Below are 13,415 nucleotides of genomic sequence, written 5' to 3'. Positions count from 1 at the left end.
ACCACCAGGGAATCTTGCTGGCTTCCTGCTTGCTGCTGCGGACTACAACGTCCGCTGAACACCGCATGAAGCTTGCTGCCACAATGAAGCCTCAGAGTTATCGGTACTTTAATAAGCCAGGAGGCTCATAATTCCAAATCCCACCTGGGACAGTGTGGGGAGCTGTTCTTGTGAGTTACTTCCTCTGGCAATACTCCTAACCCTGCTTCTGTAGTCAGTGCATGAAGGTAGAGAAGCTTAAACAGAATGGCAGCATTTACCGTCTCCTGCTGTTCAGTCTTGATGCAAATTCATGCAGCAATCGGTGTCTGGAAACTTCCTCCAGAGACGTGAGCCAGCTCCTCCTCCTGTCTGTCAATTTATTATTTGTGTTGACAACTCACACTGCTGCTATCAAATGGCAGATTGGACGTCAGAATTAGCAATCTTGGGCCCTAAACGAGATAGGAAAAAAGTCGTCTAATATTGAGTGAACTCACGTGAACCCCAAGAGTACGGGGGGAGATGGACCAACCTGGAATCCGCACCAAGAACAGACCCACGGGAAACCAGCAGCTCAGAGCGCGTGGGGAGCAGTCCCGCCGGGTCTGGCTCGCCTTGCGGCCGCTCCCCTCCCACCCTTCCCACCGGAGAAGCCGGTCCACACCTGCCCTGTGTCCTCTAACTCCTCAAAGAGCACGCCTGAGTGACAGCTGCATGACGTGTGTGCTGTGCACCCGCGGTGGGGGAGAGGGTGCCCTCCAGGGCAGGCAGCAGAGCACCAGGAGCGCCAGGAGAGGGACTGGCCGCACCCTCCCCTCAGGGCACAGGCAGCGGATCCTGCCCCGGGACAGGACGCCGCAGGCGCTTCCCTGCCTGTGCTCTGAACTTCGGGAAGCATCACAGGAGAGCATCTTCTGTAAAAACTTCGGGGAAAACACGCCCCAAATCAGTGTTGCCTGAAAAATTCTAAGTTTTCATTGGTCATGTTTTTTCAATAAAAATGAAAGAAGGAATTGCTTCCAGGCACTGCAGTCTGTCGGCGAGCTCACCAGAGTGTGCGTACCGTGGAGGTGGGTGTCCTCTGATTCCTCTTCCATCACGCTCTGCAACTCATCCATTATGCAGAATTCCAGAAATATTAATACATCAAAATATGTCACTTGAGGAATAAGAAGAAAAATGAAGCTCATCAATTTTCCAACTTTCAAAATTTTGAATATCCTTTGTGTATTTTTTCAGGAAAGAATTCGTCTTCATGGGCATGTAAACTTGTTTTACACTGAAAAATACACAATGGAGACTTATTCAAACTAATGCCTGTTAGTGTCGCCCGTGAACAATGCCAGCAACACGCTACACCCAACATTTTTTAATTCTCTGGGCAGAACCACTCTAAACCTCAAAATTTAGCCAAATCTCATATTCTTTTATACGTGTTTTATTTCAGCATTTAAAGTGGGAACTTTGAGGAATAAACATAGCACCCTATGAGTCCATGACGTGCAGTTAAAGTTGGGCTTTCTCTGAATTTTCTTGTCAATTGTTTAGTTGAGTTATGAGCTGTGAATAACACTAGACATACCTTATAAATTGGGCTTCCCTTGTGGCTCAGCTGGTAAAGAATCCACCTGCAATGTGGCAGACCTAGGTTCGATCCCTGGGTTGGGAAGATCCCCTGGAAAAGGGAAAGGCTACCCACTCCTGTATTCTGGCCTGGAGAATTCCATGGACTGTAGAGTCCATGGGGTCGCAAAGAGTCGGACACAACTGAGCGACTTTCACTTCAGTTCACCTTATAAATAAGAAGCAGAGCTACTGCTTAAAAGAAACCCATAATCTTGGTGATAGGCAGCATTCTTCCAGCCAAGATGCCATTTCCAGATACAGCCTGTGCCCACCTATTTGAATCGGCGGCCACACCACCAACACTTCCTGAGAAGACAAGATGCCTCCTTTGGACAGCCACAGAAGGGCTGCGGCAAATGACCAGGGAGCCAACTAAAGGGAGATGCCCATTACAGAAGGAACAAAGGCGGGCAGCTTCTCTCCCTAGCCAGACTCAGGCGAGACTCAGGAAGCAAGCAGAAGACACTGGAAGCTAGGGTCACCGGCACAGCGTCTGTGCTTCATGCATTTTCCACGGACAAGAGCCCCAGCACCCACGGTCTCCGGTACTCTTGACTTGCAAGGCCCACAAAGCACGTTTTACTATCTTGTCTCTAATCCATACTGGAGTAAACATTTCTCAAATTTTTTTCTAAATTCTGGTTATAGTCTGTTCAAAATCAGTTGTAAGCTTTGATCAGATTATTCCAAAAAACAGAGCCAAATAAAGTGTTTAACCTTATTTTATATAATTGCTAGCTTTGGCAACTTCCAATTATTGAGGGAAAAGCTTAAAACCAGGAGGTTCATTGAAATGTATCCTTAGAAAAGCAAAGCACGGGACTTCCCTAGCAGTGCAGTGGTTAAGACTCAGCTTCCAGCTCAGGGAGCACGGGTTCATCCCTGGTCTGGGATCCCACACGCCACGCAGTGCAGCCAAAAGAGCAAAGGAGGCATTCAACGTATTGAACGATGAGAGTTCAAGTGGAGGACTTAACTTGGAAATCCTATAACTTTCATGGAATTTTGTCAGCTGGTAGGGAGTTTATGAAGAACCTATTTTTTAATTGGATAAATTTATATTTTATCACAATAACACAAAATTGAGAGGCTCTGTGATCCTGCAGCATAAAAACTAACAAAACATTTTAAAAGTCATCAACAGAAACAACTTCTTTGCTGAGTTTTGTTCTGTAAAAATATTTGTCAACAAAAGGCGCCCTGAATGGAAGCAATGGGCAATAACTACAAAAATATTTGCCTGAAATATTTTTTAACTTCAATATTTTTGAAATAGTATTGAGGATTTTCACACTTAGTGAAATTTGCTCTGAGTTTACCAGGTCCCTCAGCACCTCTAGAGAATTTTCTGAATTAAAAATATAACAGTGTGCACAGAAGATGAAATAATTAGACCATATTTAAACACTGATATCTTTTGAAAATACAGGGACATGGTATTAGACAAATATAATTTTAGGAAGGCAGTTAACACACATGAATATGTACCAAGAGTGGTTATTCTGCTTTTTCTTAGTTCAGATTATCTACATCAAAAGGCCCTGTTTGCTTTAATGTATGTGGGTACTTTTTATTTTATACAAAACTTGCTTTCAAAAGTTTCAAAACATGTTTTTTAATAGAACCATCTTCAGATGCACCAATGTGGTAAAAATTAGTTTGGAGGTCGATCACTCTCGTGTGTGTGTGTGTGTGTGTGTATACACGCACACCTGGGTATGCGTCTGTCTTCTCTCCCTCCCTCCCTTTATATACACATACATATATTAAATTATTTTAGAAGCCTTTCTCACTATCAAGAGTACCCTAGTTCAGATGATGAATTATAAGACCATCTTAATCATTGGCTTAATGGAGAATGCTTCAGCTTTTCCTTCCCTGCTTCCCTTTAAGTGGAGGAAGAATAACACTTCCTCCCACATTTACCCAAGAGCTTCCCTGGTGGCTCAGCTGGTAAAGAATCCGCCTGCAGTGCCGGAGACCTGGGTTTGATTCCTGGGCTGGGAAGATGCCCTGGAGAAGGGAAAGGCTACCCACTCCAGGATTCTGGCCTGGAGAATTCCATGGACAAGACTGAGTGACTTTCACTTTCACTTTCCACATCCACCCGAAGTCAAGTGAAGGAGACTCTCACATGTACCGATCGCAGAGATTGAGGACTTCCAAGACCAAGGACTTGACATGCCGTTCCCCAGCCTGGTGGTGATAGGGGATTGCTGATCTGCTTCTCTGTGTTTATATAAACCAAGAGAGAACAGAACTAAAACATGTGGCAGGTGCAAAAACAGAGGCATCTGCATTCCCACCAGTTGCCACGTCAAGAATGCCACAAGGGAAGCATTTCTGAAATGGCAGAGTAAGGACTGCCAAAAGCCCACTCCTTCATAAAGGCAACAACAACACTAGCAGAAAGGGTCAAAATCACTTTTTCAGGACTTTAGAAATTAATCAAAGGGTTGCGGCTATCCAAGGAGCATTTATTCAATGAAAATAACTGAATCTCAGCAGGAACAGCAAGCTTTGTGACATTTTAGCTTGACCTATTCCTGGCTCCCTCTCCCCAGCTCAACAATCACCTTGGGGATCACCTCACAACTGTGAAAAGCACAGAAGGCAGGATGGGTTTGTGTGCGTGGGCGCATGCAGTCGCTTCCGTCATGTCCAACTCTGAGACCCCATGGACGTGGTTCCTCTGTCCGGGGATTCTCCCGGCCAGAACACTGGAGAGGGTTGCCAGGCCCCCCTCCAGGGCACCTTCCCTGCCCAGGGGTCGGACCTGTGTCACCTGCGGCTGCTGCACTGCAGGTGGGCTCTCTACCCACTGAGCCATCTGGGAAGCCCAGAACGGGTTTGGAGCCCTGCAAAACCTCATACCCAGAATCTGCCCAATCAATAGCTGAACACTGAACTCAGCAAACTCCAAGTTGGATAAACCCGAAGAGATATGTACCTAGACACATCATGATTGAACTAGGAAAGCCAAAAGCAAAGAGAGAGAACCTTAATAGGAAAGAAGCAACTTCTCACGTACAAATAACACACGCTGCTTCAGCAAACACAAATAGTTTATTTTACCATGTATTTTTGCAAAAAAGAAATATGTTTCCACTCTGCTCGTTTTCCTTCCGGCTTCCCTACTCAGTTCAGAAGGCTTGGCAGACATTCATTAACTCTGTTTCCTACTTCACTTTCTCTTGCATACCCCAATAGGTTCTGACACATTTCAAAGCACGCCGACTTCCAAAGCATGTTAAGTATCAAATATAAGAAGTTGACACTGTCGAGCCTGTTACCAATGGTTATAACTGTATTATCAATAAGTGTAACAGAATATATGCTTAAGTTCTCAACATAGCAGTGATCAGTATCTTGCAGATGACAATATTTAAATCTCTAATCTTGGTGGGAGGAAGGTTCAAGAGGGAGTGGACATACGTATAGTTATGGCTGATTCATGTTATATGGCAGAAATCAGCACAACACTGTAAAGCAATTGTCCTCCAATTAAATAGTAAATATTAAAAAATAAATGAATTTCTAATTTTGAAAATTTAACCTTGTTGACAGCACATGTTTTTTTGTTTTACCAAAACGCAAAGGTAAATAGCCTATAGCTTCTTTAACTATGACTAGAATGCAAACAACACACAGCTAACAGCCCTACGTGTGCTCAGCAAACAACCCCCCGACTCTGAACAGAGTGATTTGAAGGCATATATTATTTGCTGTAATTAAAATCTTTGCTAAAGAAAACTGTTCAATATTTGCACTTAGCTACATGGGTATTACTTTTGTCATTAAGAAAAAGTAAATTTTAAAACCCATTTCCCAGCTCACCTTGGTAATTTGCTTCTTTCTTTTGGAATTAATCATTCAGCAGATAAAATATTTTCTCGCTTTGAACTTCACGTAGTGGAGGTTCTAGACGCCTCTTTGTGAGAACTTCCGTGTTGCCTAAGAATGAAACCATACCTTTCAACACACATTCCAAGAAAAAAAAAGTCATGAGGGGAAATGTGCAGACGTTATTCCAAACCCTTCTGGTTTCCTGAACTATCCCGGTGAGCCTTAATTTTAAAGAACCACATTTCCGTCTTCTAAATGTTTACTAAAAAGAAATATCATCAAGAAAAGGAATCAGAACCCCACGGGACCCATGGGAAGCCCTCATCTCTAGCTCCTGAGGGGACCCTACTGCTTGGGGCCTCTCTTCACCCCGGACGTGGCTTCTTGCTGTTAAACTGCCCATATGTGAGATGGAAGCATCATGACGGAAGAAAACCTGACTTCAAGTGGATACAAAGGTGATTTTTTTAATTTAATGGTTTCCACTCCCAGGCCATCTGAAAGATATAAGAAAGCAGGTTAAAAGGAAAACTTCCTAAAGCTGCGGTCTGGCCGCAGTCCTCTCCCAGTTCTCATAGGCCGGTAGTATGTCTGTAAAGCCTGGATTCTGGGTGACTTCCGGCCGCAGTCTGCGCTGAGTCAGGATCTGCGGTGCGATCGGGGGCTGACAGCCTCGCCCGGGCGGTGGTCTGCCGCTGGGGGGCACCGACGCGGAAAACAACCTTGACAATGTCTTTCAAAATGAGTCAAATTAGCTCGGGGTGAGTGGTCATCTCATTTCGGTTGATCTAAGGAGACCCTTGGGGTCCCTCCTGCCCCGTCTGCATCTTCTCCCCAAGCCAGCCCCCAGCCCCCACTTTCTAAAGGTGCTGAGCTGCTTTGGCATTGCTTGAATTTCAGTTTTTGTTTGACTGTAACACTGAATGACTCCTCCAGCACCCAGACCACGCTAGAGTCAGGCCCCAAATGTGGGTGCTATTGGCTGCGGTATTTTTAATGGAACAGTATTTATGCACCCATTAAAATAAAGACTCTATCTTAAACCAATATACTACTGTGAATTTTAGGGAGTTTAGTTTCATTTGTCACTACAATAATTCTATACTAAGATTAAATATTTTAGTGATTTGAAACTAAAAATTTTTAAGGGGGAAATAAAGGAAACCATGAGGCCAAGTCCTACCCTGTCACTGTAAGCTCCAACAGGTCACCTGTGCTTTGGGTCAATTAACTAATCCCTATGGTGTAAGTGCCATGATCTTTGGACTTGCTCCTAGTTCTCACATCATCCTTCTTGCTTTACAGCAGACCAAGGTCAAGGCCATTGGGTCCATGAAGGGTGACGTGGAGTGGACCAGAGGTTCTTACCCCAAATCCATCTTCTTTCTGCAATAACACACACCAGACACAGGAACAGAGAGCTTGGGGAAAAGGAATGAGACACAGTTCTAAATTCCTTCTCACGCACCAAAACATATAGTGAGAATAAAGCCAGATCAAAATCAATGGGTTCTCCATCAGAAATGTATCAATCAACTGAAAATATCTAAAGGCAAGATGGAGATGGTTTCCATTTGATTGCAATTTCTTCCTTAGGGTGTAACAAATGCTACGGTCAGGTCTAACAATAAACCATGAAATGGTGAAATAATAGCTCTCCTTTATCCTTCCACATGCAAACACTGTATTACTAATTAACAGATGGTGAAGAACTGGTATGATTTTTAACTAGGGCTTGACAATACTTTGCCAACAAAGGTCCGTCTAGTCAAGGCTATGGTTTTTCCAGTGGTCATGTATGGATGTGAGAGTTGGACTGTGAAGAAGGCTGAGCACCAAAGAATTGATGCTTTTGAACTGTGGTGTTGGAGAAGACTCCTGAGAGTCCCTTGGACTGCAAGGAGATCCAACCAGTCCATTCTGAAGGAGATCAGCCCTGGGATTTCTTTGGAAGGACTGATGCTAAAGCTGAAACTCCAGTACTTTGGCCATCTCATTCGAAGAGTTGACTCATTGGAAAAGACTCTGATGCTGGGAGGGATTGGGGGCAGGAGGAGAAGGGGACGACAGAGGATGAGATGGCTGGATGGCATCACTGACTTGATGGACGTGAGTCTGAGTGAACTCCGGGAGTTGGTGATGGACAGGGAGGCCTGGTGTGCTGCGATTCATGGGGTCACAAAGAGTTGGACACGACTGAGAGACTGAACTGAACTGACAATCCTGAAATCCTTGTTGCCAGCTTTGTTCTAGCAGTCCAGCAGCTCAGGCAACCCTCTGAAGAGTCAAATCTGGTAACAGTCTTCACAGAAACTCCAATTTGCTTTCTCTCGTTTAACAGAGAAGACAACAACCCAAATGAAATAACGGTAAGCCAACGCTTTTAGTGCCTCCTATGTGTTCGTCACTGTTCGTGGGGCTTTTTAATAAGCATTATCACTTTCAATCACCCCAACAACCTGAGTCAGGCATTGCTATTAGCCCCGATTAATGGATGAGACACAGACCTAGTTTGCACACTTAATGAGAGGAGAGGTCACACTTGCATAGTCTGACTTGAAAGTCCATTCTCCTCACCACCAAAAACACACCATTCGCTGGGGCTCTATCGCCTATTTCTGACATGCATGTGCAGGTATCTGTATATATAATGCAGATACGTTTGTGTGTAGATTGATATATCGCTCGGCTGTGTCCAACTCTTTGTGACCCTGTGGACTGTAGCCCGCCAGGCTTCTCTTGTCTGTGGAACCGTCCAGGCAAGAATACTGGTGGGTTGCCATTTTCCTCCTCCAGGGGATCTTCCCAACACAGGGACCGAATCCGGGTTTTTTGCATCTCTTACACTGGCAGGCTGATTCTCTACCACTAGCGCCACCTGGGAAGCGCCAGTACTTATTCTAACTATGTCTGAAATCACTCTTAAATAGGAATAAGTAATTATGGATAACTATGCAAATTTGTATCATTTCGGGGATGGCTGAGTCACTCTGGAATGCCAGATATGGGTGAGGCTCTAAGAAAGAGGGATGATCTAGGCCATTCAATCTCACCAACCACTCCCTCCCAGCTTCACACTCAGGGAGCAGAAGAAAGAATTCCAGATACATTTAGTCTTAATCATTGTTTGAAAACTTTATGTCTGGGCACCAAAATATGAAATTCACAACTGTAATACCCTACTGCCATACCTCTTCAGCATTATGTGAAAAAAAAAATGCCTAATGTGATTTTCATTTGCCTTTTGATCCTTCCTAGCTTCAGACTTTGTTCTTCACAGCTTCGGCTGATACTTTGTTTTCATGGCATTTCTTGCTCTTCATCTTCTCGCTGAGTCAGCTGTTCCTGGGACGGTTGTCCCAAGGACGACCGTTCAACTGATTCCTGCTTTTCCGGTTTCACGTCTGGCTGTCTTGGTGATGACTCTTGTGACTGCTGTCCTGTTGGTGGGTCTCTCTGGTCTTCTTTCTCAGCTGGGGTGTCCAGTAGTACAGGTGTGTGTTTTTCCTCTAGAATGTCATTTGGTTCCTTTTCTTGTTTTCAGTAAACAAAACAAAACAAAATCACCAGTAAACATAGTAGCCATCTAAAAATCATAAAATAACAAGCACTGATACTATATCACTGATTTCAAAATGACAGTGATGATATTAGAAAGTAGTTTTCACGTATGACATTACACTGACAAACTGCTTTTCCGTGTTTTATCGCTTTTACTCTCATTTAGCAATGTGACCCATTCACTGTTTAAAAGTTGACAAGCCACTGGGAAGACTTGCTTTTTCTAAGTCACAGAGAGAGGGAAGGCACATTCATGAAAATTAAAAAGAAAGCATCGGTGCAGGAGAATCCAGAGCCACTGTTCTCCAGAAGAGGCAGCGACACATGAAGAACCACCCAAGCAGAGCAGGAAGAGTCCTGTGCGCTTATCAACCTCCCAGCAGCCAAACTGTGCTTGCCAACGCCAAGCGAATCCTACAGAAATAAAAGCCCTCTGTCGTCAGAAAGCAGAGGATGTTCCTAAAACCTGAAAACACCACCGCTGGAAACAGCCCGAGGAAAGACACCTTCAGCTGGAGCTTCGCAGAACCCAGGAGGAGCCAGGTGCCTCACAGCCCGGAACCCTGATACCTTCCTTCCCCCCAAACCTGCTCCCGCTCTTGTTTGCACCAGAGCCCAAGCCAGAAAGCCCAGCTCCAGCGTCAGCCTCATCTCTCCTATCCCTTCCTCGGCCAGGTTTGGTCCATGTGGTCATGAAGTCTGTCTCTCCTGAGCGGCCGTACGGCTGTGGTCCATGCCATCTAATAGACGCTGCAGACAGTAACGCTCTTACCTCTCCCATCCCTGCCTCCTCTGTCAGAGTGATGATTTTAAAACACGGACCTGACCACATCATCTCCCAGCTTTAACATCATCTACAGGACAAAGACCAGGCCCTAGAGCGGCACCGGGGCGTGGTGGCAGTGACCAGTGGACCCAGCTGTGCGCCAGCTGCCACGGATGGTTCCCAGCCAGCTCCCACCTGGGATGGAGGGCGAGGGCCTCGTCTGACCACAGGGCTGTGAACGTGAAGCCCTGTTCCCGGCTGAGCTGGGGAGGGTCTCGTGTAACCTCCTGCCTCGCCTCTCCTCTGGAAGGCGGCAGCATCACGAAGCCCCCAGATCCCTGAGTCAGCGCTGGGAGGGGAGACGCCCACGAGAGCCTCCACCCTGAGGCAAGCTTTGGGCAGCCAAGAAGCCAACATTGGTGGGTCGCGTCCCTGAGCCTCGGGGCTGATACCTTTACTGGCACCTGGCCCCGCCTGCTCTCGGGGACACAGCAGACCTGGGTTAGGGCACCTGTGTCCCCGTGTCTCCCCTCACACGGCCCCCCGACATCCTTCTACTCCAGCTGCACCGCCCGCTCCCACCACCCCGCCACACGCCTGCACATGCCCCCTTGCCCTGACCCCCTTCTCAGCACTGCCCACCCCTCCCAGCAGACCCCCCTGACCCTTCACAGTCCACCTGCATGACCCCCTCCTTTGTAACACCTCCCGCCGCATCCTCTCTTTGGCCCTGGACGTCAGCCACTCTCTCCCCGGGACATTTCCAGGGTCTCCAGCACAAGCCTCTATCTGTGTCTGCGTCCATCTGAGTCCCAACCTGGGAGCAATGAGCTTCCAGAGAGCGGCAGAGCGGCTCCGAGCTCACCTGTACTCTCTCAGCACCTGGTGCCCAGCTCGGGGTGGGCAGCTCCCCACTGTTCTGTCTCCTTTATGAAGGATGGTTTAAGTGACTCATGAGTGCTGGTTCGTCTACCTACTTTCAGAATAATCTTGGACAGACTGCCTTCTCTTCCTGGGTCTCAGTTATTTCTTTCTTGAAAAAAATAGGTGAATGTGGGTCTTCAGAAATGTCAGATCATGGCGATAAGGGGTCAAAGGCCACAGTGAACTGTGGACACTGATCTCTCCGTGTGTGCGGTTCCGAGGACCCCACGGATGTCCAGTCCCTCACGTGACGGGACATGGTGTCTGCACACAACCTAGGCACGCTCTCCTGTGTTCTTTACATCACGTCTCGATTCTCGGAACGCTTAATACGGTGCAGACGCTATGTCACAGCCGTTACGCAGTACAGTTAGAAACTACGTGACGGTCACCGGCACTGGCAAAGTTTTACTCTGGGGAACTTTCTGGAATGTTTTTCCTAATATTTTTGATCCACAGTTGGTTGAATCCATGGATGTAGAAGGCAAACTGGACACATGACACTTACTGTTACCACAAGTTTAAAGAGAAAAAACGAAGGAGGGGATTATTAGAGAACAAAGACCAAAAACCTTCACAAGGTAATTATCGATTATATGAAAATGAAAGGCCGAGGCGGTGAGAGGCAGGAGGAGCTGAAACCGCGCTTGGCAAACCCCCAGGAAGGGGCACCTGCGCACCACTCGCAGCCGGCCTAGCGCCCGCCAGGCTCCCTCCTGCACCTACGGGCGGGCTGACGTCTGCTGGGTCCAGTCCCCACCTGGCAGCTGCCTGAGGGCAGGGGTTGTGTCCTAGGCACCTTTTTTCCCCAAGTGCTCAGCTCAGCCTGGCACATGGAAGGTACTTGGAAAATGCTTGATAAATGAAAAAAAGGGAATAAATAATAAATGGACCAGCAGTGCCCAGTCCCACACATAAAGCATTTCTAAAGACAGATAAACTTAAATTGGCAAAATTAAAAATGGTAGTGAGATGTGAACAACAGACCACCACGCTCTTTAACATGAAGCTGCATGAGACATTCATGTCCAGCAATGTATGTGCTGCATTGGTCTGTGATAAAACACATTTCAAAGCCCCTGAGTTCACGTCACCGCTTAGATGCAATCATCGCTGAGGAGTCTCTGACCTTGCACACTTGTTCTATATCGGTTCCCTTCAGAATTGAATCCATAATCCAATAGGCCCCTAAATGTGGCTAAAACGTGTCACTTCAGGGCCCCAAGAATTTCCGTATTTGTCTGGAGTCTCCTGTCTGAAAACTGCACCTTCTTACCCCAAGTATAAGCTTTTTTTTCCTCTTCTTTCCTTTTTTCTTATAAAATGCTATAAATACAGTGAAATCTTAAAATAACTGCATAGTTCAACAATGCAAAGTCTGCCTGGACTGAATCGCTGGCTGACGGACAGACAGTGTGACTACGTTGCTGAGTGAAAATCCTCCTTTGTCAATCCGCCTAAATATGGTGCCATACAAAAGAGGGCTTGCAGAGGTCAGAGCACAGTCCCGGGAGGGTCAGCTTTTGTTCCAAGCCAGGCGCTGCCCCCAAATGGAAGTTCCGGGCTGGCCCAGTGGGGGCGCTGTGCACACATTTTCGGGGGTCACTGCCAAGGACCCATCTCACAGGCGCCCCATAAAACATCAGGATAACCATTCTCTTACCAGGAAACGGAACCACTTTCTTATTCTTGCTGAGGTTCTTGAGAGATGCTGAAAAAAGAAAGAAAGGAAAACCCAGATATTAATACACCTACTTAGAGGTTTCCATCCTATGAGATGGTGGTGTGAGACCTAGGCTAAAAGCACGAGGGGCATGCCAGCACGCAGAGGTGAGCAGAGGCGAGCAGAGGCGTTCAGGGCCTTTACAGTGAAAGCGGGACCCTGCATCATGACACAGGAGGTCAGACCAATGTCATGCCACCCGTGGGCTCTGAGACTATGCGGCAACAGAATTTTGATCTTCTTGTTTCTCTTCCTCTAAGAAAAAGATCAGATTTAGTTTAGGTTGCTTTTATTTAGCTCCTCCCTCCTGCAGTGGGGGGTACGTGCTGGTATTTCCTTCTCTCCACACAAGGGATCCCAGGGGGCCAGGGACTCTCCAGCCAGACCAGCAAACCATAAAGTGCACATGTTGGATGTACCCACCAACAATCAGAAAACGTCGCTCCGTTTCCACGGCAGCTGCTCATCAAAAACCTCAACAGTAAAGGGGAGGAAAATTACAATATTCAGTGTCCAGTGAAAAATGCTAAAACTAGAAATGCGAGATTTACACCAACACTTGCAAGTTACAAAGTGCTGGTACACACAAGCACAACGCAAATAAATGCAATAAAACTTCTGCCGATCCACCCGCTGAGCCTCTCATCTGACAATTCTGCTTTGATTTCAGGCATTTTAAAGTTCATGAGCATCTCTGCCAACATGGCATGGAAACGGTCATGCTACTACAGTTATGTGCTCCTTAACACATCGGCATGCCAAGTTTCCGCTGACATAATTAACACGGAAATATTTTTGCTAATAAGCACTCCAGTTAAATTGAACTCAGGGGCCAAAAAGAACTAGACGGAGGCTGCTCTGCAGACCTGACATGTTGGCAAGTTGAGAGGAAAAAGACATATGAGAGCAGCTGGGGGAGCTGCCGGTCATAAAGGAAGAAATCGGAGAAGCTGTTAGGCGAGATGATTGGAGAGATTAAACCACCAG

The 13,415-nt window shown here is 46.5% G+C and overlaps 1 protein-coding gene across 1 annotated transcript in view; it reads right to left on the bottom strand.

Moving 5' to 3' along the window:
- Positions 1–5,989: 5,989 nt before the first annotated feature.
- Positions 5,990–13,415, bottom strand: part of DCDC2C (doublecortin domain containing 2C) — a 69,124-nt gene continuing 61,698 nt past the window's right edge. Inside the window, exons 14-16 of the mRNA XM_070376061.1 lie at positions 12,369–12,416; positions 9,977–10,130; positions 5,990–6,149 (exon numbers count right to left, since the gene is read on the bottom strand). Coding sequence (XP_070232162.1) covers positions 5,990–6,149; positions 9,977–10,130; positions 12,369–12,416 — 362 coding nt within the window. The remainder of the gene's footprint in view (positions 6,150–9,976; positions 10,131–12,368; positions 12,417–13,415) is intronic.

Source organism: Bos mutus, chromosome 8 (genome assembly GCF_027580195.1).
Source record: "Bos mutus isolate GX-2022 chromosome 8, NWIPB_WYAK_1.1, whole genome shotgun sequence".
Lineage (NCBI taxonomy): Eukaryota > Metazoa > Chordata > Mammalia > Artiodactyla > Bovidae > Bos > Bos mutus.
Note: the sequence above shows the minus strand (reverse complement) of the source record. Positions and strands in the feature narration are given on the sequence as shown.